At 46.9% G+C, this 26,465-nt stretch overlaps 1 protein-coding gene across 2 annotated transcripts in view; it reads left to right on the top strand.

Moving 5' to 3' along the window:
- SIDT1 (SID1 transmembrane family member 1) overlaps window positions 1-26,465 on the top strand; it is a 128,644-nt gene that overhangs the window by 2,834 nt on the left and 99,345 nt on the right. For both annotated transcript variants that reach the window (XM_040339155.1, XM_040339154.1), the window contains exon 2: window positions 1,880-2,222. In XM_040339155.1, the coding sequence (XP_040195089.1) occupies window positions 2,031-2,222 (192 nt within the window). In that variant the 5' untranslated portion in view covers window positions 1,880-2,030. The remainder of the gene's footprint in view (window positions 1-1,879; window positions 2,223-26,465) is intronic.

Genomic DNA, 26,465 nt, shown 5'->3' with positions numbered 1-26,465 from the left:
CTAGATAGATAGATAGATAGATAGATACATAGATAGATAATAGAGAAATAAATGGATATATAGAGAGAGAAAAAAAAGAAGAGAAAAAAAAGAAAGGACAGCTAGATAGATAAATAGTTAGATTAATAGAATAATAGATAGATAGATAGACTTATTGATAGATATTTGTGTTGGCAATGCTGAAATATATTGCACTCTTCCAATAAAGATAATTGGAATTTCAGTTCCCTCTATAGATAGAAGCGTGTGTGAGAGAGATATAGCAACAGATTGCTTGGCAGATAGATAGATAGATAGATAGATAGATAGATAGATAGATAGATAGATAGATAGATAGATAGATAGATAGATAGATAGATAGAAGGATGGCTAGATATATAAATAGATAGATAAATAGAAGTATAGATACATAGATAAACAATAGAGAAATGGATAAATAGATAGATAGAGAAAAGGATGGATAGATAGATAGATAGATAGATAGATATATAGACAGATAGATAATATAGAAATGGATAGATAAATAGAGAGAGAAAGAAAGGAGAGCTAGATTAATAAATAGATAGATTATTAGAGGGATGGATAAATGAATAGATAGATAAATAGATAGATACATAGACAGATTAGATAGATAGACAGATAAATATATTAGATAGATATTTGTGTTGGTAATGCTAAAATATATTGGAATCTTCCAATAAAGATTATTTGAATTTCCGTTTCCTGTATAGATAGAAGCGTGAGAGAGACGTATAGCAATAGATAGATAAATAGATAGATAGAAGGATGGCTAGATATATACATAAATAGATAGATAGATAGATAAATAGATAGAGAAATGAATGTATATATAGAGAGAGAAAGAAAGAAAGGACAGCTGGATAGATAAATAGAAGAATGGATTGATAGATAGACAGACGTATTGATAGATATTTGTGTCGGTAATGTTGGACCCTTCCAATAAAGATTATTGGAATTTCAGTTCCCTCTATAGATAGAAGTGTGTGAGAGAGATATAGCAATAGATTGATTGATAGATCGATAGATAGACAGACCAGATAGACAGACAGACAGACAGACAGATAGAGAGAGAGAGAGATAGATAGATAGATAGATAGATAGATAGATAGATAGATAGATAGATAGATAGATAGATAGATAGATAGATAGATAGATAGATAGATAGACAGACAGATAGATAGATAGATAGATAGACAGACAAACCAGATAGATAGATAGACAGACCAGATAGATAGATAGATAGATAGATAGATAGATAGATAGACAGACAGACAGAGAGATAGATATATATAGATAGATAGATAAATAAATAGAAGTATAAATACATAGATAGACAATAGATAAATGGATAAATAGATAGATAGATATTTGTGTTTGCATTGCTAAAATATATTGGACATTTCTAATAAACATTATTGGAATTTCAGTTTCCTGTATAGATAGAAGCTCAAGAGAGATGTATATAGCAATAGATAGATAGATAGAAAGATAGATGGAAGAATAGCTAGATAGATAGATAGATAGATAGATGGAAGAATAGATAGACAGATAGATAGATAGATATATAGATAAATAGAAGGGTAGATAGATAGATAGATGGATAGATGGATAGATGGGTAGATGGGTAGATGGATAGATGGATAGATAGATAGATAGATAGATAGATAGATAGATAGATAGATAGATAGATGGATAGATAGATCGATGGATAGATAGATCGATAGATAGATAGATAGATAGATGGATAGATAGATCGATAGATAGATAGATAGATGGGTAGATGGATAGGTGGATATATAGATAGATAGACTCGTTGGAATGTTCCGTCTATCTCACATCCTTTCTTCTCTTCCCTTAGATCACATCCAATCTGGTCTGCACTCCCCACGTGGAGACAATATAATTGATCGCCGATAAATGGTCGCTGTCCATTGGTATTATCATCACTCATGTCTAAAACGATGGAGAGAGCTCATAGGAGGGACTGAGGGCGTTCTCTAAGCAGGGAGATGAGGACCTCGGGGGCGGTGATCTGGCTCGGCCAATGGCTGCTGCTCTTTGTGACGGGGGTGGAGCTCGTCGGTGGAGTGAGCCGGCCGACAGACATCAAGCCGGGGGAGTTAGGGAAGCAATACTTCGGGCGGATTGACAAGAACACGGAGGAGGTCTACGCGTTCAACTACACCAGCAGCCCAGGCAAGGTAGGGGTCCCCACCCCGGGGGAACATTCTTTGTTTCCATTGACGTCGCACGTTTGGAACATTCCATCATCCTGCTGTCACTATTGATGCGACCCGCCCTTCCATTTCTACATTTTTGCATTTTTGTTACATATTTTTAGAATAGGTCGCCATATATAAGTATGTAAGGGGGGTAGTAAGGTAGACGGGTGGTACCTCCTCCGTGTTTTCCCTACTCATTGGGTGCCCAGTAAGGGTCACATGTGAGGCCTACCCTGGGGTGGGTTCTTCTGGGCCAACACTGGGCACTTTGGGCAGGGTCACTGCCTTACACATGGGGTACCTTTTACTTGAACGGACTGCTGAACTCTAAGAAAACTCTCTTGATGTACAACCACCACATTAACCACCACTTCCATACCGGGCACTTACGCACCTTCCCGCCCAAGCCAATTTTCAGCTTTCAGCGCTGTCGCACTTTGAATGGCAATTGCGCGGTCGTGCGACGTGGCTCCCAAACAAAATTGGCGTCCTTTTTTCCCCACAAGTAGAGCTTTATTTTGGTGGTATTTGATCACCTCTGTGTTTTTTTTTTTTTTGCGCAAACAACTAAAAAAAGACTGAACATTTTTGAAAAAAAAATTACGTTTTTATTTTTTTCTGTTAATTTTTTTGTAAATAAGTACGTTTTCTCTTTCAATTACGGGCACTGATATGGCGGCACTGATGGGCACCGATGAGATGGCACTGATGGACATCGATGAGGTAGTACTGACGGGCACAGATGAGGTGGCACTGATTGGCGGCACTGGTATGCAGCACTGATGGGCACACATAGGCGGCACTGATGGGCACACATAGGCAGCAGTGATGGGCACTCATGGGCGGCACTGATGGGCACTCATGGGCGGCACTGATGGGCACTCATGGGCGGCACAGGGCACTCATACGCGGCACAGATGGGCACTCATGGGCGGCACTTATGGGTGGCACTGATGGATACTTATGGGTGGCACAGATGGGCACTGATAGGTGGGCACTGGGCATGGATGGGCACTGTGGGGTGGTACTGATGGACACTTGGGGTGGCACTGATGGACATTGTGGGGCAGCACTGATCTACCCATGTGGCCAGTCAGTGCCCATTTGTGGGCACTGATTGGCATCTTTTTTTTTTTTAAAGCTTTTTTTTTTTTTAAGACTTTTTTTTTCCAATGCTGTTTTATTTTATTTGCCCTTCCCTGGTGGTCCAGTGGACGATCCTGGTCCTGGTGGTCCAGTGTGGCGATCCGAGGGGGGGCTGCGCTGATAAACAATCAGCGCGAACCCCCCTGTCAGGAGAGCCGCCGATCGGCTCTCCTATACTCGCGTCTATACTCTGTCAGACGCGAGTGAGGAAGCGCCATCAACGGCTCTTCCTGTTTACATCGTGATCAGCCGTGATTGGACACGGCTGATCACGTGGTAAAGAGTCTCCGCCGGAGGCTCTTTACCGAGATCGGAGATGCAGGGTGTCAGACTGACACCCCGCATCACCGATCGCCACGCTGCGCGCCCCCACGAAATACTGCAGGACATCCAGTCAGGATTTTAAAACCACTTCCCGGACGTAAATCGGCCATAGGCCGGGCAGGAAGTGGTTAAGATGCATTTAGGTGGGACATGCTCAGCCTAAGCCCTCTCCACCTGTCCAGCGTATCACTGCTACCTCACTTCCCAGTAATGAAAGGGGGTCCCAGCACAGGTAAGCAGTCCAAAACATAAAGTGAAGTCCTCGCCTAACATCCCTAGTCCCTCACTTCAGGCTTGCTGCTGCCCCAGCATACCTGCATAGGATGAGAGTCCATTAATAGCGGGGACTCCGATTTCGGCATGACATTGGTGATCCAGACTCCGGCATGGTGATAAGCAATACATCCCTCTGGCTCTGAACCCCTTTGGGTAAAAGGACCCCTTTTCCTTTTCATACTACACACAACTGGTGGGTTGGATCCAGCAAAGCCCGCCAAAATGAAAACTCGAGAATATAATTAACTCAACCCTTCCCAAAGCGGGGGAGCATTAACCTCTACCTGCCTACAAGTTCGTAGATTCTTTATCTAGTGCTTAACTCCGTATAAAAAGCATGGGATTCGAAAATTTGCCACCTGTTGTATTACATCATAGTGGCTCAGTGGTTAAAGACACAGCATGTTGGATTGGTGGTCAGGGTTATATTAGGTTGGTTTAGTGGCTGGGATTATTCCACAGTGTCCCAGTAGTTATGGTTTCATCAAGGTAGCTCTGTGGTTAGGAATATATCATGGTGGTTCAGTAGTTAAGGTTATACCCTGGTGTCCCAGTGGTTATGGTTACAGCATAGTATCTCTGTGGTTAGGATTATATCATGGTGGTTCAGTGGTTAAGGTTACACCCCAGCGTGCCAGTGGTTAAGGTTACATCATGGCAGCTTTCTGGTTAGGATTATATCATGGTGGTTCAGTAGTTAAGGTTATACTGGTGTCCCAGTGGTTATGGCTACAGCATAGTATCTCCTGTGGTTAGGATTATATTATGGTGGTTCAGTGGTTAAGGTTATACCCTAGCGTGCCAGTGCTTAAGGTTACATCATGGCAGCTCTCTGGTTAGGATTATATCATGGTGGTTCAGTAGTTAAGGTTATACTGGTGTCCCAGTGGTTATGGCTACAGCATAGTATCTCTGTGGTTAGGATTATATTATGGTGGTTCAGTGGTTAAGGTTATACCCCAGCGTGCCAGTGCTTAAGGTTACATCATGGCAGCTCTCTGGTTAGGATTATATCATTGTGGTTCAGTAGTTAAGGTTACACCCGGTGTGCCAGTGGTTAAGGTTACATCATGGCAGCTCTCTGGTTAGGATTATATCTTGGTGGTTCAGTGGTTAAGATTATACCCCAGTGACCCGGGGGTTATGGTTACATCATGGTAGCTCTGTGCCTAGGATTATATCATTATATCCTAATAACTCAGTGGTTAGGACTATGCCATGGCGGTGCAGTGGCTAGGGTTACATCATGGTGGTTTAGTGGTTAAGGTTACCAATTTTTTTTTTATACGTTTTTATTGGAGTTTCTATTTATACAGAAACATGAATGATACAGAAATTGTTCTAATGCCACGTCTAAAAGACCATAGAAGAATACGAGAATAACCAAAGAAGGTTACATCATTTTGGATCAGTGGCTAAGGTTATTTATTGGTGGTTCACCAGTTAAGGTTACACCTCAGCGTCCCAGTGTTTATCGTTATATCATGCTACCTCATTGGTTAGAATTATATCATGATAAGTCAATCATGTCGGAACAGTGGTTAGGGTTATATCATGGTGGTTCAGTTGTTAAGATTACACCCCAGTGCCTCAGTGGTTATGGTTACATCATGGTAACTTAGTGGCTAAAATTACTGTTTGTCATGAGGTCAAAGGTTAAGACTACACTGTGGTGGTGTAGTGCTTAGGATAACATCCAGGTGGCATTGTGTTTAGGGTTACATCATGTTGGGTCAGTGGTTAGGGTTATGTAATGGTGGTTCAGTGGTTAAGGATACACCCCAAGTGCCCCAGTGGTTATGGTAATATCATGGTAACTCAGTGGTTAGAATTATTTCATGATAAGTCAATGGTTAGGGCTACACTGGCGACCGGGATTTGTCGAGCCCTGGTTTAGTGCATAGGGTAACATCTTGGTGGCTTCATGTTTAGGGTTACATCAGGTTGAGTCAGTGGTTAGGGTTATGTAATGGTGGTTCAGTGGTAAATGTTACACCCCAGTGCCCCAGTGGTTATGGTTAGATCAATGTGTCTCGGTGGTTAGGATTCTATCAGGATGACTCAGTTTTAAGGGCAACATCATGGCAGTTCGATTATTTGGATTCTATCATGGTGGCTCAGAGGTCGTGGTCACACCACGGTGTCTCAGAGGTCGTGGTCACACCACAGTGTCTCAGAGGTCGTGGTCACACCACGGTGGCTCAGAGGTCGTGGTCACACCACGGTGGCTCAGAGGTCGTGGTCCCACCACGTTGTCTCAGAGGTCGTGGTCACACCACGGTGGCTCAGAGGTCGTGGTCACACCACGGTGGCTCAGAGGTCGTGGTCACACCACGGTGGCTCAGAGGTCGTGGTCACACCACGGTGGCTTCCTGCCTTTTATGCCGTCTTTGTAAAAGCATTGGCAGTATTTAAAGGTCTTGTTTAGTCTACTTGATGAGTAGATTTATCCAATCCCTTCTCGAGTCCTTTGATATTACAGAATGTTGGTTTTGGCACCCGGCACTCGTACCGCCCAACCCTCGGAGATCACACCTCGGGACCTTTTAAGCACAAAGTATTATGTAGGCAGAGGAAACGTTAAGTGGACCATGAAGAATGAATACTCCAAGAGCAAGTTCTTTCTTCACCACGACTGTTCAAAGCGACAAATAAAATACTTTGGAGGTTTCATAAAAAGGTCAAAGTACATCTAAAGGCTCCGCTACGACAGTCTAAGCCAAAACCAAATCCAGTTACTACGTCACACACAACCAGGGCCGTCTTTACTATTACTTCAACCCTGAGCCAACATTTTCTTGGGCCCTCTCAAATCCACTTATCAGGGCTCAAAATTTCAAGTCCTGAGCTACTAGCCAGGCCTCAAGGCGTACTCGCCACCAGTTGCCCCGTCCAACCCCTACCATGTCCCGCCCCCAATCCCGCCCCTAAACACACCCTCATAAATCTCATGAAATGGCACTTAAATGTTTTATGCACACATTGCAGCCAGGAGTCCCCCCACATTGCAGCCAGGAGTCCCCCCACATTGCAGCCAGGAGTCCCCCCACATTGCAGCCAGGAGTCCCCCCACATTGCAGCCACGAGTCCCCCCACATTGCAGCCAGGAGTCCCCCCACATTGCAGCCAGGAGTCCCCCCACATTGCAGCCAGGATTCCCCCCACATTACAGCAAGGAATCCTCCCACATTGCAGCCAGAAGTCCCCCCACATTACAGCCACGAGTCCCCCCACATTACAGCCACGAGTCCCCCCACAGGGTAGGAGAGGAGCCGGAGCCGCCACGTTGTTCAAACCGCGGGGAACATTACAGCTTTCGAATCAATAGCTGCCGCCGCGAGCGTCATATACAACCCCTCCCCCTTGTCCGGGAAACTTTGATAGACAGATCACCCATCCAATCCTGGGACGGGTGATCTGTCTATAAAAAAAGTGCCCGGAAAAGGGGGAGGCGCTGTATATGACACGCGCAGCGGGGAACACAGCTATTGAATTGAAAGCTGCAATGTTCCCCGCGCTATTAACAAACAGGCGGCGGGGACAGCAGCAGATGCGGCGACTCTCCTCTCCTTGCTCGCTCCCCCTGCTCCCAGCCAGCCCTCAAAATTTACTTGCAAAATGCGAGCAGGCGAGTGAAATTTTGAGGGCTGCACTTATCAACAATTTGCAGGAAGTGCGGGCTCAAAGGGGCAGCTGCATTGGGCCCCACAACAATGACTGGGCCCCGGGGGCAGCTGCCCTCTTATGCCCTTTGTTAAAGACGGCCCTGTACACAACCCTTCATCTTCCTTGACTGAGCCAAATTCTCCTTCATTTGTGTCTCACAAGAAACGCCCCCCCCAGACACTGCAGGTCACAGTGGGAGGGTTAGCCACGCCCCCTGCAACATCTTCTCCGCCTATTGTAGTGCAAACAAGGCACGGCCTACCTGAAAGTGACAACTCTGCTCTGGATTTAGGAGCAGTGCAGCATCGTTGCCCCCCTCCCCCCATTACAGGACGTGGAAAAAGATTGACTTCACTGGCAGGATCACCAGGTATTTGTGGGACTAATAATGCAGATGGACTTATAATGAAGTAAGTCCATCTGCATTATTAAGGCGGGACTGGTGGGCACTGATAGGTGTCACTGGTGGGCATTGAAAGGTGACACTGAGAGGTGGCACTGATGGCTGGCACTGAAGGGCATTGATAGGTGGCACTAGTGGGCACTGAGAAGTGGCACTAATAGGTGGCATTGATAGGTGGCACTGAAAGCTGGCAGTAATGGGCGCTGAGATGTGGCAATGATGGGTGGCAGTGATGGGCACTGATTGGCACTGGTAGGTTAAACTGATAGGCAGCATTGCTAGGTGGCACTGATTGGCACCCCTGGTGGGCATTGATAAGTGGCACTCGTGGGCATTCATAGGTGGCACTGCTGCACAATTTTGAAAAAAAGCAATATTTTTACTTTTTGCTATAATAAATATCCCCAAAAATATATATAAAAAAAACAACACTTTTGTACGTATTCTTCTACATATTTTTGGTAAAAAAAAAAAATCGCAATAAGCGTTTATTGATTGGTTTGCGCAAAAGTTATAGCGTCTACAAAATAGTGGATAGTTTTATGGCATTTTTATTCGGTTTTTTTTCTACTAGTAATGGCGGCGATCTGCGATTTTTATCGTGGCTGCGACATTGCGGCGGACACATCAGACACTTTTGACGCTATTTTGGGACCATTGTCATTTTTAATCAGTGCTATAAAAATGCACTGGTTACTGTGTAAATGACACTGGCAGGGAAGGGGTTAAACACTAGGGGGGCGAGGAAGGGGTTAAGTGTGTCCTAGGGAGTGATTCTAACTGTGTGGAGGCGTGGCTACATGTGACACGACACTGATCACTGCTCTCGATGAGGGAGCAGTAGATTTCTATCCTGTCACTTGGCAGAACAGGGAAATGCCTTGTTTACACAGGCATCTCCCACCGTTCTGCAGCCCCGTGACAAGATCGCGGGACACGGCAGACATTGATTTTTGTGGGGCCCGCGGGCACGGTCACAGAGAGTGCGGTGGCGCGCGTGGCACCTGCCGCACAGCTTTCTACAGGGGAACGTACGGGTACGTCCGTTTGCCATTCTGCCAATGTATATCAGTGTGCAGCGTTGCACACTGGTATACGTCGGTAGAATGGCAGCGGTAGGCAAGTGGTTAACAAAAATTTTTTAGAACGGCCGCTATTTTATTCTCCGGGGTCTCTTTATTCAGAAGATTTAAAATTTTGGGGGGTTTTAAGAAATTTTCAGGCCTAAAATTATTTATTATATTTTTATATATTTTATATATTTTTTTTTTAAAAAACATGTGTGCAAAAACCGCAATAAAAGGCGTTTGCAGTTGGCGTTTTTTTTTTTGTACGGTTTAGGATAAAAATCAGGCGCTGTTTTTTGGCGTTCTCAGATATCCAGGAAGTCATCTGTGAACAGTGGGGTAGATTCAGTAACATCTGCGCTTTTTTTACGTAGGCGCAGGGCACCGTTTTTGCCCTGCGCCCCCGCAAATTTACTGCGCTACCCGCGATTCACGAAGCAGTAGCTCCGTAAATTGCGTGTGCGCTCTTTAAAATTGCCCAGCGTAAGCGCGCGCAATTTAAATGATCCCGTAGGGGGCGGGAATCATTTAAATTAGGCGCGTTCCCGCGCCGATCGTAGAGCGCATGCTCCGTCGGGAAACTTTCCCAACGTGCATTGCGGCAAATGACGTCGCAAGGACGTCATTTGCTTCAAAGTGAACGTGAATGGCGTCCAGCGCCATTCACGATTCACTTACGCAAACTACGTAAATTTCAAATTTCGCGACGCGGGAACGACGGGTATACGTAACATTGGCTGCCCCTGCTAATAGCAGGGGCAGCCTTACGCAAAAACCGCCGTACGGAAACGACGTAAACTGTGTACGCAGGGCTCGCGTAACGTTGTGAATCAGCGTTAGTATGCAATTTGCATACTATACGCTGAGCACAACGGGAACGCCACCTAGCGGCCATCGCAAGAATGCAGCCTAAGATATGCGGGCATAAGAGCCTTATGCCGCGCATATCTTAGGCTGCAGTCGGCGTAACGAGGTTCCTGAATCAGGAGCATTCGTTACGCCGGGGCAAGTAAGCAATTGCGCTGTGTAACCTATGGTTACACAGGCGCAATTGCTTCTTGAATCCAGGCCAGTGAAAATTACTTTCCTCGGGGGGGGGGGGGGAACGGAAAATTGTATACTCACCTTTCCGTAATTTTCCTTTCCTGACGCATCTTCATGGCAGAACACAGCTGGGTTGTGACTCCGCCCCCAGTGTGTGCTGCCATGAATGCGTCAGGAAAAAGCTTTATCTTATCTTTTCAGCTCTGACTTTACCGCGTTACGTGGCAGCAGGATAAGAATACCTACCTCCGGGTAGGAGGGTTACTATGTAACTTTTCTGGCATCATTAAACATTAAGCCAAAAAAAATCAAAAAAAAATTCGCAGGAGTGTGACTGTGCCGCCCCCTCCCCCTCCTCGGAATGTTGGCGTGTCCGGTAGCGCAGCTTTTAACGCCGCGTTTCCAGGGGTATATCCTGAAATCCCAGCTCTCCTCTCCGGCTCTAATCAATAATGTATGGTTAGTGACGGCTCGTTATCTGGAACGCTGTCTACGTATCCAGGCCAGTACGGGGGAGAGAGCGATTATTAGTATACAGATTTCTTCCACTGACAGATGGCGAGCTCCGCGCTCAAGATGTTTATCTTCTCCGCAAACATCTTATTATTTGTTTTTTTATCAGTATTCCTCCAGGACAACCAAATCCAATACAATATCAAATAGGCCACAAAGAGAAAAAAAAAAAAGACAAAAAGATAATTATAACAAAAAAATATATAAATATTCACAGCAAATAAGACCTTTCACATGGGCGGTGGTAAAAAAAAACAAAAACAAAAAAAAAACAGGTGGATGAGCTACTGTTTTACTGGCCACCTACAACAAAATAAATATACAATAAGTAAGTAATAAATAAATAATAATCAACAGATAAGTAATACAATAAATAAATAATAAACAACAGATAAATAATACAATAAATACAATGCAGTACAATAAATAACAACAATAAATACAATAATTTAATCAATAATACAATGAATAAATAATAGTGGTAAAAACAGCTGGATAAGCTACTGTTTTTACCGGCCAACTACAACAAATAAATAAACAATAAATAAGTAATAAATAAATAATAAAAGATAAAAAAATGCAATAAATAAATAATAAATACAACACAATACAATAAATAATAAATACAATACATAAATACAATAAATCAATAATACAATGAATAAACAATGAATAAGTAATAAATAAATAAATAATAAAACATAGATAAATAATGCAATAAATAATAATAATTAATAAATACAACACAATACAATAAATAATAAATACAATACAATACATAAATACAATAAATCAATAATACAATGAATAAACAATAAATAAGTAATAAATAAATAATAAATAAATAAATAAATAATGCAATAAATAAATAAATAATAATAATAAATAAATAAATAATAAATACAACACAATACAATAAATAATAAATACAATACAATACATAAATACAATAAATCAATAATACAATGAATAAATAATAGTGGTTAAAACAGGTGGATGAGCTACTGTTTTACCGGCCACCTACAACAAATACAAATAAATTAAAAATTAGGAAAAAATAAATAATAAACAATAGATAAATAATACAATAAATAAATACAACACAATACAATAAATAAATAATAAATACAATACATAAATAAAATAAACAATAAATCAATAATACAATGAATAAACAATAGTGGTAAAAACAGGTGGATGAGCTATATAATAAAATACATAATAAATAATAAACAATACATAAATAAAAAAATAATAAATACAACACAATACAATAAGGGCCCTTTCACACGGGGCGGATCAGTAATGATCCGCCTCCGTGTGTCCGTACAGCTCAGCTGGGATCCTCCGTAAAATCCCCGCTGAGCTGGCAGCTGACAGGGCGGTCCCCGCACACTGTGCAGGGACCGCCCTGTCTTTCCTCCGCTCTCCCCTATGGGGGATCGGATGAACACGGACCGTATGTCCATGTTCATCCGATCCGGCAGACGGAAGAAAAATAGGATTTTCTTCCGTACGATTTTGCGGATCTTTGCGGAGGCGGACAAATTACGGGTGTCAGCGGATGGTCATCCGCTGACACCCGTAATCACATAGGGACCCATGTATGTCCCGTTTTCATCCGCAACGGACGGATGAAAATGCGGACATACGGTCTGCACCTGTGAAAGGGCCCTTAATAACAATAAATAAATAATACAATAAATAATAAATACAATAAACAATAAATCAACCTTCCCCCCTCCAAAAGTTAAAAGTCAGCAGCTACAAGTACTGTAGCTGCTGACTTTTAATATTAGGACACTTACCCATCCAGGGATCCTGTGATGTCGGCACCCCAGCCAATTTTTCAATTGGCTCTCGGGTGCTGCCACCGCCATTCCTTCTAAAGCCTTGTACACACGATCGGATTTTCCGTGGACAAAGCCTCGGAATTTTGCACGAAGGGCGTTGGCCGCGAACTGTTGGGTGAGTATGTTGGATGGACATGTTGGGTGGGCATGTTGGATGGGCATGTTGGGTGGACATGTTGGATGGACATGTTGGGTGAGCATGTTGGATGGACATGTTGTGTGGGCATGTTGGGTGGGCATTTTGGGTGAGCATGTTGAATGGGCATGTTGGGTGGACATGTTGGGTGGACATGTTGGATGGACATGTTGGGTGGGCATGTTGTGTGGGTATGTTGGGTGGGCATGTTGGGTGGACATGTTGGGTGAGCATGTTGGATGGACATGTTGGGTGAGCATGTTGGGTGGGCATGTTGGATGGACATGTTGGGTGAGCATGTTGGATGGACATGTTGGGTGGGCATTTTGGGTGAGCATGTTGGATGGGCATGTTGGGTGAGCATGTTGGATGGACATGTTGGGTGGGCATTTTGGGTGAGCATGTTGAATGGGCATGTTGGATGGACATGTTGGATGGGCATGTTGGATGGACATGTTGGGTGGGAATGTTTATGCTGTACAGGTGGGAGGGATGGAGAGAATACACTTCTCAATGGTACTGTAGTAACCAGATGAGCTTCATAAGCTTATAGGGTAGTCTTGTAGGCTGGACATGTTAAGTAGGCATTCTGTGTGACATATTGTGTGGGCATGTTGGGTAGGCATTTTGGGTGGACATGTTGTCTATGCATTTTGGGTGGACGTGTCCGCTTTGATCAGAGCCAAAATTCTGTGTACTGGGAGAGGGAAGCAGGGCAGAAGGACTGGATGTGCTACTCACGTCCTGTGTCCAATAATGACCTTTTTGTTGGACATGTGTAGCACGCCCACAGTCCGGAACTAGTTGATAATAAGGGGGCTTCTCGATACTGCCCCCTCCCACCTACATGAATGAGTACGGGGTCTCCCACAAAAAGAAAAGATGTACCCTAGAAATAAATACACCCGCTGCTTCCTTAGGGACCAGTGACAGCGGGAAGCTATCATATATAGAGCTTCTATATATGGTGTTCAGCTGGGACGTGCAAAAGTCCAATCCAGTACAGTGGGCTCATCCCTACTGGCTGTACACTAGTAGAATTCCACTCAAACTTTTTCTTTTGAAAAAAGTTCAGTCGTTAGTGGGGCCCTGAATTAACGTTCGCTTTCAAGTGTAGGGACCAAACATTTCAAGGGCGCAAGATGAAAAAAAAATTCTCAAGCAGACGAAGTTCTAACCATGTATGTGGTTTTCATTTCGGAAAGTCCTTTCATTCCAAAAACGAACGTTATGACATTCGCCAAGTCCTTAAATGTACATACGTTGTTCACGCGAACGTTCGGTTCAGTGTAAGTCCTTCGTAATCATCAACAGGAGAAAAAAAAAAACGACCTGTTCTCTGATTCTTCACCTTCTGATATATGACGTTTATTGGCGATCTTTGTGAGGAATTCGTTCACTCCTTTTCTGATCTTCCAGCTTGTATGTGTGCGGTGTACATTGTATACATAGCTGAGTCACTTGTTTTTATATCGTCTTGTTCAACCCATCCCACACCTGAGCCAGGCAACTGGAGAATGTGACATAAAAAAAATATTTTTTTGAAGAAAAGGGAATGCGGAAAAACTTGTTTTAAAATTATCAGCAGATCTGCAACAGAATGCAAAAACTTTGCTATTTGAGTGCCGGTTCACACTACTGCACTCTGCGAGATCGCATGAGATTCGCACCACACTGCAAATCACATGCCATGTCCGTGCGATGCGATTCCAGCCATTACAGATAGTATGGCTGATAGCGCATCGCATTCAGACCAAACTCGCACAGGACCAGAATCGGATCGCATGGGAGTTCACGGTTCGCAGTGTCCTATGCAAGCTGAAATGCGGGTGTCATTAACAATGCATTGACACTCCCGGTAGTTCGCAGATGGCAGTGTGAACTGCTGTGCGAGTTAGGGTGCCCACGTGTCCCGGATTGCCCCATAATTCTCATTTGTGTCCCGGGCACCTTCATTCCGGGACAATACAGTATCCTGGAATGAAATGAGGACACATAGCCACTAGGGTATTCCGAGTATTTGCGGGAGTGCTTGTACTCCCGCAAATGCCCCCGATGCCTCATCCGATACTCGACCCCGACCCCCCCCGCCGCCGCCGCATCCCCGCTGCCGCTACGCCGCATCCCTGCTGCCGCCGCCGCTTGGTTAATACGGGCGGGGAACATTACAGCTTTCATTTGAATAGCTGTAGCGTTTCCCGCCACGCCGCGTATAGACACTCCCCCTTGCTCAGGTGAACTGTCCAATCCCGAGCAAGGGGGAGTGTCTATACGCAGCGCGGTGCGAAACACTACAGATCTTCAAATGAAAGCTGTAATGTTCCCCGCCCGTATTAACCAAGCGGCGTCGCGGCAGCATGTAGGTAAGGGGGACATGGCTGCATATATGGGGGGGACATGGCTGCATTTATGGGGGGGGCATGGCTAGATATGTGGGGGGGACATGGCTGCATATGGAGGGGACATGACTGCATATGGGGGGGACATGGCTGCAAAAGGGGGGGACATGGCTGCATATGGGGGGACATGGCTGCATATGGGGGGGGACATGGCTGGATATGGGGGGACATGGCTGCATATATGGGGGGGACATGGCTGGATATGGGGGGGACATGGCTGCATCTGTGGGGGGACATGGCTGCATATGTGGGGGGACATGGCTGCATTTGGGGACACATTTAAAAAAAAGTATCGGTATTCAGTAACGGCGAGTACTTGAAAAAAGTGGTATCGGGACAACCCTAATAGCCACCCTAATAGACAATTGCCAAACTGGTTGCTAGGGCCTCCCCGCCTGGCATCTAGCAACCAGTGACATCACATTCGCAGAGTCTTGGAGCAAGGCAGAGAGGAGCTAAGCCTTTACCCAGTGCTGCCCTGCGCTCCGTGTCCACCCACCTCCTCTCCTTCTCTGGCCGCGGCAGCAGCACCCAGAAAGAGCAGCCAGAGCGTCTCCTCCTGACTCCTGCAGTCTTTAGTGACTTCCCGGTGAGCGGCGGCATTCTGAAGTGCTGGCTGGCTTAAATCTAGGGCTTGGCCTACCCGTCCTGACTCCCGCAGCGCATTGCCCGACTTCTCCTCCTCCCGCCCTCGGCTCGAGCCGACCAACTGCCTGAGGGGGGGCCCCCCAGCCTGGACCAGGGAACAAACATGGAACCTAATTGGAACAGGTCAGGTGACAAGTTGAGGGCACTGGGGCTGGGGACAGTACAGTAAAAAATTAGGCCAAAGTGGGGCCCTGCCCTGGGGGGCAATGAAAAATGAGGCTGACAAGTGGAGGCAATAAAAAAATGAGGCTGACAAGTGGGGGCAATAAAAAAAAATATATACCGTATTTATCGGCGTATACCGCGCACTTTTTTGCCCTGAAAATCAGGGCAAAATCGTGGGTGCGCGATATACGCCAAAACCCGCTTTCCTGCGCCGAGTTTGAACACTGCACCGGCATATACCGAGCCTGCCCGACTATACACGAGTGTACTGCGCTCGGTATATGCCGGCGCAGTATTCAAACTCGGCGCGGGAAAGCGGGGATCGAGCGGGGAGGACGCCGCAGAAGGACGCCGGACCCAACGAAGAGGACACCCGAAGCCGCAGACTGACGCCGGACCCGACGAGGCCGCCGATGGACGCCGCACAAGACACCAAAACTGTAAGTACTAAAATGTTTTTTTACAGGAATGTCGGGTCCCCTTAAGTGGTGCGCGCTATACGCCGGAGCGTGCAATACCCCGATAAATACGGTACCACCTGTTTAAACTTGTGACCACTGTTTGCTATTGTTTTTCCAAAAATTGGCAAAAAAAGTATCAACAATCATCTTTTTTTGGGCTGGCGCGAGGGCGTATGCGGGGGGGGGGGGTGTCCCTGAATGGCAGTTTGGAAATGTGGTCACCCTAGGGATTCGCAGGGTGAACTGGCACTGAGTGTTATTTTAGTTTTGGATAGAGAGGAGAGAGATTGCTGTCTGTGTCCCTGTTATGGAGATCTACCCTCTATATTTGCCCTTTTTATTATTGTTATGGAGATCCACCCTCTATATTTGCCCTTTTTATTATTGTTATGGAGATCCACCCTCTATATTTGCCCTTTTTATTATTGTTATGGAGATCTACCCTCTATATTTGCCCTTTTTATTATTGTTATGGAGATCCACCCTCTATATTTGCCCTTTTTATTATTGTTATGGAGATCCACCCTCTATATTTGCCCTTTTTATTATTATCACCAAGAATGAAAAGAAACATTTGTGTTGCCGCCAAAACGGGAATTGAGGGGAAACCTACCAGTAGGACCACACCCAGGGATTCCCTCCCTTTGGAGGAATTTCTTCTCACTTTGTGTGTTGGCCATTTGCCAGGAAGCAAAGGGAAATCTGATGGCAAAAAAAAAAAAAAAAAAAAAACGAGTTTTTGGCCTGGGGTTATAACCCTCCCCTACTATATACAAAATAAAAGAACACAAGGCTTTGCCCTAGATTTCTACTTCAAACAAATGTGCAAATCTCATCCTGTTAAAGGGCCCCAACTCCACCCTGCCCCCCCTAAAAGATGAAGTTTCGGTATGGCCATTTTTACATGGTGTGAACTTTGGGGGTCTTTAAGCTCCGCGAGACAAGTGCGTAAAACCGTGTCAGTAAAGCAAAGGGTCTTTATTGGTGACCAAACAAAACAAAATAAAGCTTTTCTTCAGCATCCAAAACGTCACAACAAAAGTCCTGCTTGTTTCCAGCATAAATTAGGAAAAAGTCTTTCTTCAGAAAAAACAACCAAAAGAAAGGCACATACGTTTTTAGTAAGAAGTCCTCCAGACCTTCCCTGCAGACACAGCTTCACTTCCAAACTACTCAAAGGTCCTTTCTGAGCAGCTAGCAGACTTCCATCTTGTCCTCACAGGTGCACTCTCCCAACTCACTCTCTCCCTCCAGCATCACTTCCTGCTTTAATGGGTGGTTGTCTGAGAGATTTTAACCCCTTGTGCGCTGGCTTCCAGGGTTTAGGAGTGGAGGCTCCATCCCACCCAAATAACACTTTGGAGCCTCCAAAATTCCAGGCCCCAAACTACTTTATTAAGATAGAGAAGACTGCAAGCCAGTCCTCTCTGAATTAGCGCCTGCCTGGAACTTTTCACCCACTTTTGGGTGACCCCCTGAACCTTCTACCTCTATTTAAATGGACCATAGTCCAAACAGTGGTGCCGTATAGCACCCGTCCAGGACCCACCCCCGGTGTCCTGTACATATCCCCCCCCTCTGCCTCAACGCGGAGGTGTTGGAGGCAACAGTAGACACCATACAATGGACTCGGGAGAGGGCATCGGCATTCTGATGCTGTCTCCCGGGTCTGTGCTCTACCATGAAATTGAACTCCTGCAGAGACAGAAACCACCTTGTTACCCTGGCATTGGTGTGTTTGTTCTGTCTCATCCACGTAAGAGGAGCATGGTCTGATATAAGGCGAAACTTCCTACCTAGGAGAAAATAACGTAGGGAGTCCAAAGCCCACTTGATGGCAAGACATTCGCGCTCCACCACCGCATAGTTTTTCTCAGCTGGCGTCAGTTTCCTACTAAGAAAAACTATTGGATGCTCCTCTCCGTTGATTTCTTGAGACAGAACTGCTCCTAGCCCTTCACTTGAGGCATCTGTCTGCACTATAAAATCCTTAGAAAAATCTGGCGCCACAAGCACCGGATCCTGGCAGAGTGCGGTCTTAAGCATTTGAAAAGATTTTTCAGCCTCGGCATTCCATTTAATCATGACCGACTTTCGGCCTTTGGTGAGGTCAGTTAGCGGTGCCGCAATGGTGGCGAAGTTGGGGACAAACCTCCTATAGTACCCAACTAGGCCTAAAAACGCTCTGACCTGTTTCTTTGTTAGGGGGCGGGGCCAGCCCTGTATGGCCTCTACCTTGCTCATTTGGGGCTTCACTAACCCTCTACCTACAATGTATCCTAGGTACTTGGCTTCCTCCACCCCAACCGCACACTTCTCCGGATTGATGGTGAACCCCGCTCTTCTCAAGGAGTCTACCACTGCCTGTACCCGGGGAAGATGGGAATCCCAGTCCGTGCTGAAAATGACTATGTCATCCAGGTAAACGGAGGCATACCGTAGGTGTGGACGTAAAGTTTTGTCCATGGCCCTTTGGAATGTGGCGGGGGCGGAGTGAAGACCAAACGGCATTCTTTTATACTGGAAGTGACCTTCCGGGGTAGAGAAAGCTGTTTTCTCTCTGGCCTCCTTGGTCAGGGGAATCTGCCAGTAACCTTTTGTGAGGTCCAGCGTGGTGATGTACCTGGCAGGACCCAATCTCTCAATCAGCTCATCTACCCGTGGCATGGGGTATGCATCGAACTTGGAGACCTCGTTGAGTTTTCTAAAATCGTTGCAGAAGCGGAGAGTACCATTGGGTTTGGGCACCAACACGATCGGACTGGACCACTCCCTCTGCGACTCTTCGATGACCCCAAGTTCGAGCATCCTTTTAACCTCTCCAGACACTGACACTCTATGAGCTTCTGGGATACGGTAGGGTTTAAGCCGGATTTTCACCTTGGGCTCGGTCACAATGTCATGCTCAATGACGTTGGTGAGCCCTGGCAACCCTGAAAACATGTCCCTATTCCTTTGCAGAAATTCTTTTACTTGCTGGGTTTGGGGCCTAGTTAGGGTAGCCGCAACCTGCACCAGGTCGATCCCTACATGGTCCCCTGACTGTACCGCCACCACCGCGGACACCGGTTCTCTGTCTCTCCAGAGCTTCAACAAATTTATGTGATAAATCTGGTAGGGTTTTCTTTTTCCTGGTTGGTGTACCTTATAGTTTACCTCACCCACTTTCTCTACTACTTCAAATGGACCTTGCCACTTGGCCAAGAACTTGCTCTCCACTGTGGGTATTAGGACAGCTACCCTGTCTCCTACTTGTAACTGTCTCACTTTAGCCGACCGATTATATACCCTTCTTTGGGCATCCTGAGCCTTCTGCATGTGCTCTCTCACCATCGGCATCACTTTAGCCACCCTTTCTCGCATTTGAGAAATATGCTCTACCACGGTTTTGTGCGGGGAGGACTCACTTTCCCACGTTTCCTTTACCAGATCAAGCAACCCCCGGGGCCTTCGTCCGTACACTAGCTCAAATGGCGAGAAACCCGTGGATGCCTGTGGTACCTCCCGGATAGCGAACAACAGGGCAGGGAGTAACATGTCCCAATCTTTCCCGTCTTTCTGGACCACTCTTTTTAACATGGACTTTAGAGTTTTGTTAAACCTCTCAACTAGGCCATCGGTCTGCGGGTGATAGACGGACGTCCGCAACTGCTTAATCTGAAACAGCCTGCACAAGTCCGCCATCACCTTTGACATAAAAGGGGTGCCCTGATCCGTTAGTATTTCCTTGGGGAACCCAGTACGTGAGAACATTTGAAATAACTCCCGGGCAATGGCCTTAGAGGACGTTTTTCTCAATGGGACTGCTTCTGGGTATCTAGTGGCGTAGTCTAGGATGACCAATATGTATTGGTACCCCCTTGCCGACTTTACCAGGGGTCCCACAAGATCCATAGCGATCCGCTCAAATGGGACCTCAATAATTGGCAAGGGTACTAGGGGGTTTCTATAGCGGGGCACTGGGGCAGTTATCTGGCAAACAGGACAAGACTCACAATATCTTTTAACCTCAGCCTTCACCCCTGGCCAGTAAAACCGATCGGTTATCCTGGCCTCCGTTTTCTCCGCCCCCAGGTGTCCTCCCAGTGCGTCGTTGTGGGCTAGATCAAGGAGCATCCGCCTATACGGTTGAGGGACCAGCAACTGCTCTATGGGTTCCCCTCGGCTCTCAGCCACACGATAGACTAGGTCCCCCTTCAACGCAAAATGAGGAAACCTCTGATCTGCACCTGGTATTTGTGAAACCCCATCAATGACAGAAACCTGCTCTCGAGCGTTCACTAAGGTAGGATCCTGTAACTGGGCGGTGCCAAACGCACCCCTGGGTACATCCAGGTCTGGATGCACTGGCCTTGGGGATGTTTCCCCCTCACCCTCCTCAATCGGGGAGAGCTCCTCGTCATCCTCCCCCAGCATGACTTGTAATGGGGAGACTTCCCCCCCCTCAGAGTTCAACTCGGTTTTGAGACCTGACACAGGACCACTATTATTAGAACTAAGATTCTCTGCAACGTCATTATCTCCAACAGGTATTTCCACATTAGAGGGGTGTGTTGTGGAGGTTGCAGGCCCGGATCCCCCAGACTCTGTCCCTTCCAAGCTCAGTGTCCCCAGTTCTCCTGGCAGACCCGTCTGTACCTGGCCCCATAGTTCCAAAAATAGTGGACAGTCCCGCCCCACTATGATGTCATGTATCAAGCTTTTTACCACCCCAACCTCCTGGGTAACCGAGGTATGGCCATAGGACACAGTTACCGGGACCAAGGGGTACTCCTTGGTGTCCCCATGGATACATACTACCCGTAGAGTCTTAGTTACTGGGCCTATCCTCCCAAGCACCCTGGCATGTACGAGTGTGACCATGCTGCCGGAGTCCAGTAGAGCCCTGGCAGGAAGGTGGTTCACCCACACTTCGCACTCAAACCGTCCTGCAGCCAGGTCAAGATGAGTGGTACACACACTTCGCACATAGAAGGAGCTTCTCCGACCAGTTCCGCACTCCATAGGCTCCTCCTGCAGTGGGCATTGTGCCCGGGTATGCCCCCAGGACCGACATCGCCAACATTGTATGTCTCCCATCTTTGGTACAGGAACCGACCTCCGTGGTTCTAGGGCAGATGGTGTAAACCTGCGGACGCCAACATCTGGCAAGGCTTCTCTCCTCAGGTTGGTGACTGGTCTGGGTGTCCTTGGCGTGGGTTCTCGACGCTTGGTAGGCCCAAGCAGGTCCTCCACCACGGTATACCGTTCAACCAGCTCGACCAGCTGGTCAGCATTAGTAGGGTTTCCATGGCTTACCCAGCGCTGTAGGTCATCTTGTAGGGACCGTAGGTACCGGTCCATCACCACTCGTTCCACCATTTGTGGACCTGACAACTTTTCTGGCTGCAGCCATTTTTTAACCAACTGAATTAGTTCATGCATTTGGGACCTGGGGGGTTGGTCAGGTTTGTACCGCCAGCGATGCACCCTTTGAGCCCGGACGGCTGTGGTCACTCCCAGGCGGGCCAGGATCTCGGTTTTTAGACGCTCATAGTCCCTGATGTGCTCAGCTGGGAGGTCAAAATAGGCTTTTTGCGGGTCACCAGTGAGGAAAGGGGAGATAATGCCAGCCCATTGGTCCCGGGGCCACCCCTCTCTCTCTGCTATCCTTTCAAAGGTGGTGAGAAAGGCTTCCACGTCATCGCTGGGCGTTAGTTTTTGCAAAAAATGGCTGGCCCTCACAGACACTGGGTTGCTAGTGGCAACGGCCGCTTGCACTTGTCCCTGAGCCAGCTGCTGTACGGCCTCCTGTAAGGCAGCCACCTGTGCTTGAGTGGACTCCTGCTGGGCCGTAAACTGGGCGGATAGCAGCCGTGTATTTTCCTGCTGCGCAGCTATAGCCTGTGCCAGGGCCTGCTGCTGCTGAGCCATCGCTTCCTCATGGCGACGGTTTGACTCTGCTGACGCTTGCTGCTGGGCCACAGTGGCTTGCTGCTGGGTCACAGTGGCTTGCTGCTGGGTCACAGTGGCTTGTGCCAAAGCCTTAACGACCTCCTCTATGCCTTTGTCTGCTGTTTGTAACGCCTGGGCAGACTTCACCCAAGACATGCCATAAGTATACTGTCTCTTTAAATGTCAGTTTTAAACGGTTTTTGCGCCTGCAAATGCACTTTGCCCGCATTCTCCACCAGTTGTGAACTTTGGGGGTCTTTAAGCTCCGCGAGACAAGTGCGTAAAACCGTGTCAGTAAAGCAAAGGGTCTTTATTGGTGACCAAACAAAACAAAATAAAGCTTTTCTTCAGCATCCAAAACGTCACAACAAAAGTCCTGCTTGTTTCCAGCATAAATTAGGAAAAAGTCTTTCTTCAGAAAAAACAACCAAAAGAAAGGCACATACGTTTTTAGTAAGAAGTCCTCCAGACCTTCCCTGCAGACACAGCTTCACTTCCAAACTACTCAAAGGTCCTTTCTGAGCAGCTAGCAGACTTCCATCTTGTCCTCACAGGTGCACTCTCCCAACTCACTCTCTCCCTCCAGCATCACTTCCTGCTTTAATGGGTGGTTGTCTGAGAGATTTTAACCCCTTGTGCGCTGGCTTCCAGGGTTTAGGAGTGGAGGCTCCATCCCACCCAAATAACACTTTGGAGCCTCCAAAATTCCAGGCCCCAAACTACTTTATTAAGATAGAGAAGACTGCAAGCCAGTCCTCTCTGAATTAGCGCCTGCCTGGAACTTTTCACCCACTTTTGGGTGACCCCCTGAACCTTCTACCTCTATTTAAATGGACCATAGTCCAAACAGTGGTGCCGTATAGCACCCGTCCAGGACCCACCCCCGGTGTCCTGTACAATGGTTACATAGCTTGGACCTTCCTGGGTGCACCTGAGAGATCTCCTTGGAAGGCACTGGTGACATTGCCTTCCCAGAGGACACCTGAGAGATTTACGTGGAAGGATTTGGTGACATAGCCTTCCCAGGGGACACCTGAGAGAGCTGCCTGAATGGCACTGGTGTCATAGCCTTCTCAGGGGGCACCTGAGAGATCCTCATGATGGGCACTGGTGACATAGCTGAGGGGACACCTGAGAGATCTTCTTGATGGGCACTGGTGATGTAGCCTTCCCAGAGGGCATCTGTGAGATCTCTTTGGAAGGCACTGGTGACATAGTCTTTCCAGGGGGCACCTGAGAGATCTCCCTGATTGGCACTGGGTATGTAGCCTTCCCAGGGGGCACCTATGAGATCTCCTTGGAAGGCACTGGTCACATAGACTTTCCAGTGGGCACCTGGGTGATCTCCCTGATGGGCCCTGGTGACATAGCCTTCCCAGGGGGCACCTGTGAGTTCCTCTTAGAAGGAATTGGTGATATAGCCTTCCCAGGGGGCACCTGGGAGATCTCCCTGATGGCCACTGGTGATGTAGACTTCCCAGGGGGCACCTGTGAGATCCTTATGGAAGGCACTGGTGACATAGCCTTCCCAGGGGGCACCTGTGAGATCTCCTTGGAAGACACTGGGTGACATAAACTTTACAGGGGGCACCTGGGAGATCTCCCTGATGGGCACTGATGATATAGCCTTCCCAGGGGAAACCTGAGAGATCTCCCTGATGGACACTGGTGATGTAGACTTCCCAGGGGGTACCCAAAAGATTTTCTTGGAGGGCGCTGATGACATAGCCTTCCCAGAGGGCACCTGAGAAATCTTCCTGATAGGCACTGGTGACATACCCTTCCTAGAGGTGCAGCCACCCACGGCAGCTTTATAGACCTGACTAATCTTCCTCCTTCATAGTGGATGTGTTTGATCGGTGATGATTGAGGAACACAAGACGGTCAACGTGTCCACCAAGGTTGGTGCAACATTCATCTCCCATCCATGTCGGTATTTGGTGGCTCTAAAGTTCACATAGATCATATAACACCAAGATTACACTGATCCAATAATTGCCCTTTACCGCCCTGACATCACCATGCCAGTCTATATCCCGGTAAATTTCATGTCATTATGAGATTTTCCTCCATGTCTTGGTGAAAGGTCAGGTCAGCCTTAATTTCAGGGTTAGTATTACCGCTCATAATTCCATTATAACACATTTTAGCCGTGTCTGCGTGGTTATGAAGAACATTATCTCTTGGCCAAGATCCCGGAACAGCTCTGGATATATATCAGTGTGAGGATAAGCCGATGGATTGGTGCCATTTGCCTTGCCTTTCTTTTATCTTCGGTAGCATTACTTTGGGTGACATTTATCAGGCTGTGCGTCAATTGGTGCGAATATTGAATATGTGATAATGTGACCGACAAAGGAGTCATAGAGGACTTATAGAATCGTCCACAATTATATAATTAATTTATTAATTCATTGAATTTAACCATAGAAAAATATCACGGTGATCACTTACACCCAATCTCCAGGATAATTTGTCTTGCCATGGACTGATGAACAGCAAGGCTTTTGCAGATACTTTTGTAACCCTTTCCAGCTTCATGCAAGTCAGCAATTCTTAATCATAGGTCTTCTGAGAGCTCTTTTGTGCGAGGCATCGTTCACATCAGGCAATGCTTCTTGTGAAAAGCAAACCCAGAACTGGTGTGTGTTTTTTACAGGGCAGGGCAGCTGTAACCAACACCTCCAATCTCATCTCATCTCATTGATGGGACTCCAGTTGGCTGACACCTCACTCCAATTAGCTCTTGGAGATCTCATTAGTCTAGGGGTTCACATACTTTTTCCACCTGCACTGTGAATGTTTACATGGTGTGTTCAGATCACATTTTATGACCAATTTGTGCAGAAATCCATATCATTCCAAAAGGGTTCACATACTTTTTCTTGCAACTGTAAATCTATTTGTCATCTGCATTCTGGAATCTTGGTGTCAGTGGCGGCTGGTGCTCAAAATTTTTGGGGGGCGCAAACAAACTGAAAAAAACCCCCCCCATTAATTGCAGCCACTGTGCCCATCAAACGCAGCCACTGTGCCCATCAAACGCAGCCACTGTGCCCATCAATTGCAACCTCTGTGCCCATCAAACGCAGCCACTGTGCCATCAAACGCAGCTACTGTGCCCATCAAACACAGCCACTGTGCCCATTAAATGCAGCCACTGTGCCCATCAAACGCAGCCACTGTGCCATCAAACGTAGCCACTGCTCCCATCAAACGCAACCTCTGTGCCCATCAAACGTAGCCACTGTGCCTATCAAACGTAGCCACTGTGCCTATCAAACGCAGCCACTGTGCCCATCAAATGCAGCCATTGTGTCCATCAAACGCAGCCACTGTGCCATCAAACGTAGCCACTGTTCCTTCCCATCAAACGCAGCTACTGTGCCCATCAAACGCAGCCACTGTGCCCATCAAACACAGCCACTGTGCCCATCAAACACATCCACTGTGCCATCAAAAGCAGCTACTGTGCCCATCAAACACAGGCACTGTGCCCATCAAACGCAGCTACTGTGCCATCAAACGTAGCCACTGTGCCCATCAAACAGCCATTGTGTCCATCAAACGCAGCCACTGTGCCATCAAACACAGCTACTGTGCCCATCAAGCGCAGCCACTGTGCCCATCAAACGCAGCTACTTTGCCCATCAAACGCAGCCACTGTGCCCATCAAACGCAGCCACTGTGCCATCAAACGCAGCCACTGTGCCATCAAACGCAGCCACTGTGCCATCAAACGCAGCCACTGTGCCCATCAAACGCAGCTACTGTGCCATCAAACATAGCCAACTTCATCATTAAAACGACGTTGCCCACACACCATCGTTTTAAAAAAATGCTCTAGCAAAGCGCGGTGACGTACAACACGTACGACGGCACTATAAAGGGGAAGTTAATAGCATCTTGGGCCCCTGGGCAAAGAAATGCTCTGGGGCCCCTAAAATTATGACATACAGGTAAACAGACATCAAGTAGGTAGTAGGCAGACTGCCTCCCCTGTGTATCTATCACTCTCAGTGCCATCATGGGGCCCCCAATTTTGGGGCAGCGTGGGTCAAGGACCAGCTGCTTTTTGGAAAGTGCAGGGGCACCCCCATGCAGCTGGGCCCCTGGGCAGTGCCCACTCATTAAGACAGCCCTGGGGAAAACTAACACTGCACATCACCCTGAACACACCATCCCCA

This window comes from Rana temporaria, chromosome 2, assembly GCF_905171775.1.
Source record: "Rana temporaria chromosome 2, aRanTem1.1, whole genome shotgun sequence".
Taxonomy (NCBI): domain Eukaryota; kingdom Metazoa; phylum Chordata; class Amphibia; order Anura; family Ranidae; genus Rana; species Rana temporaria.
Note: the sequence above shows the minus strand (reverse complement) of the source record. Positions and strands in the feature narration are given on the sequence as shown.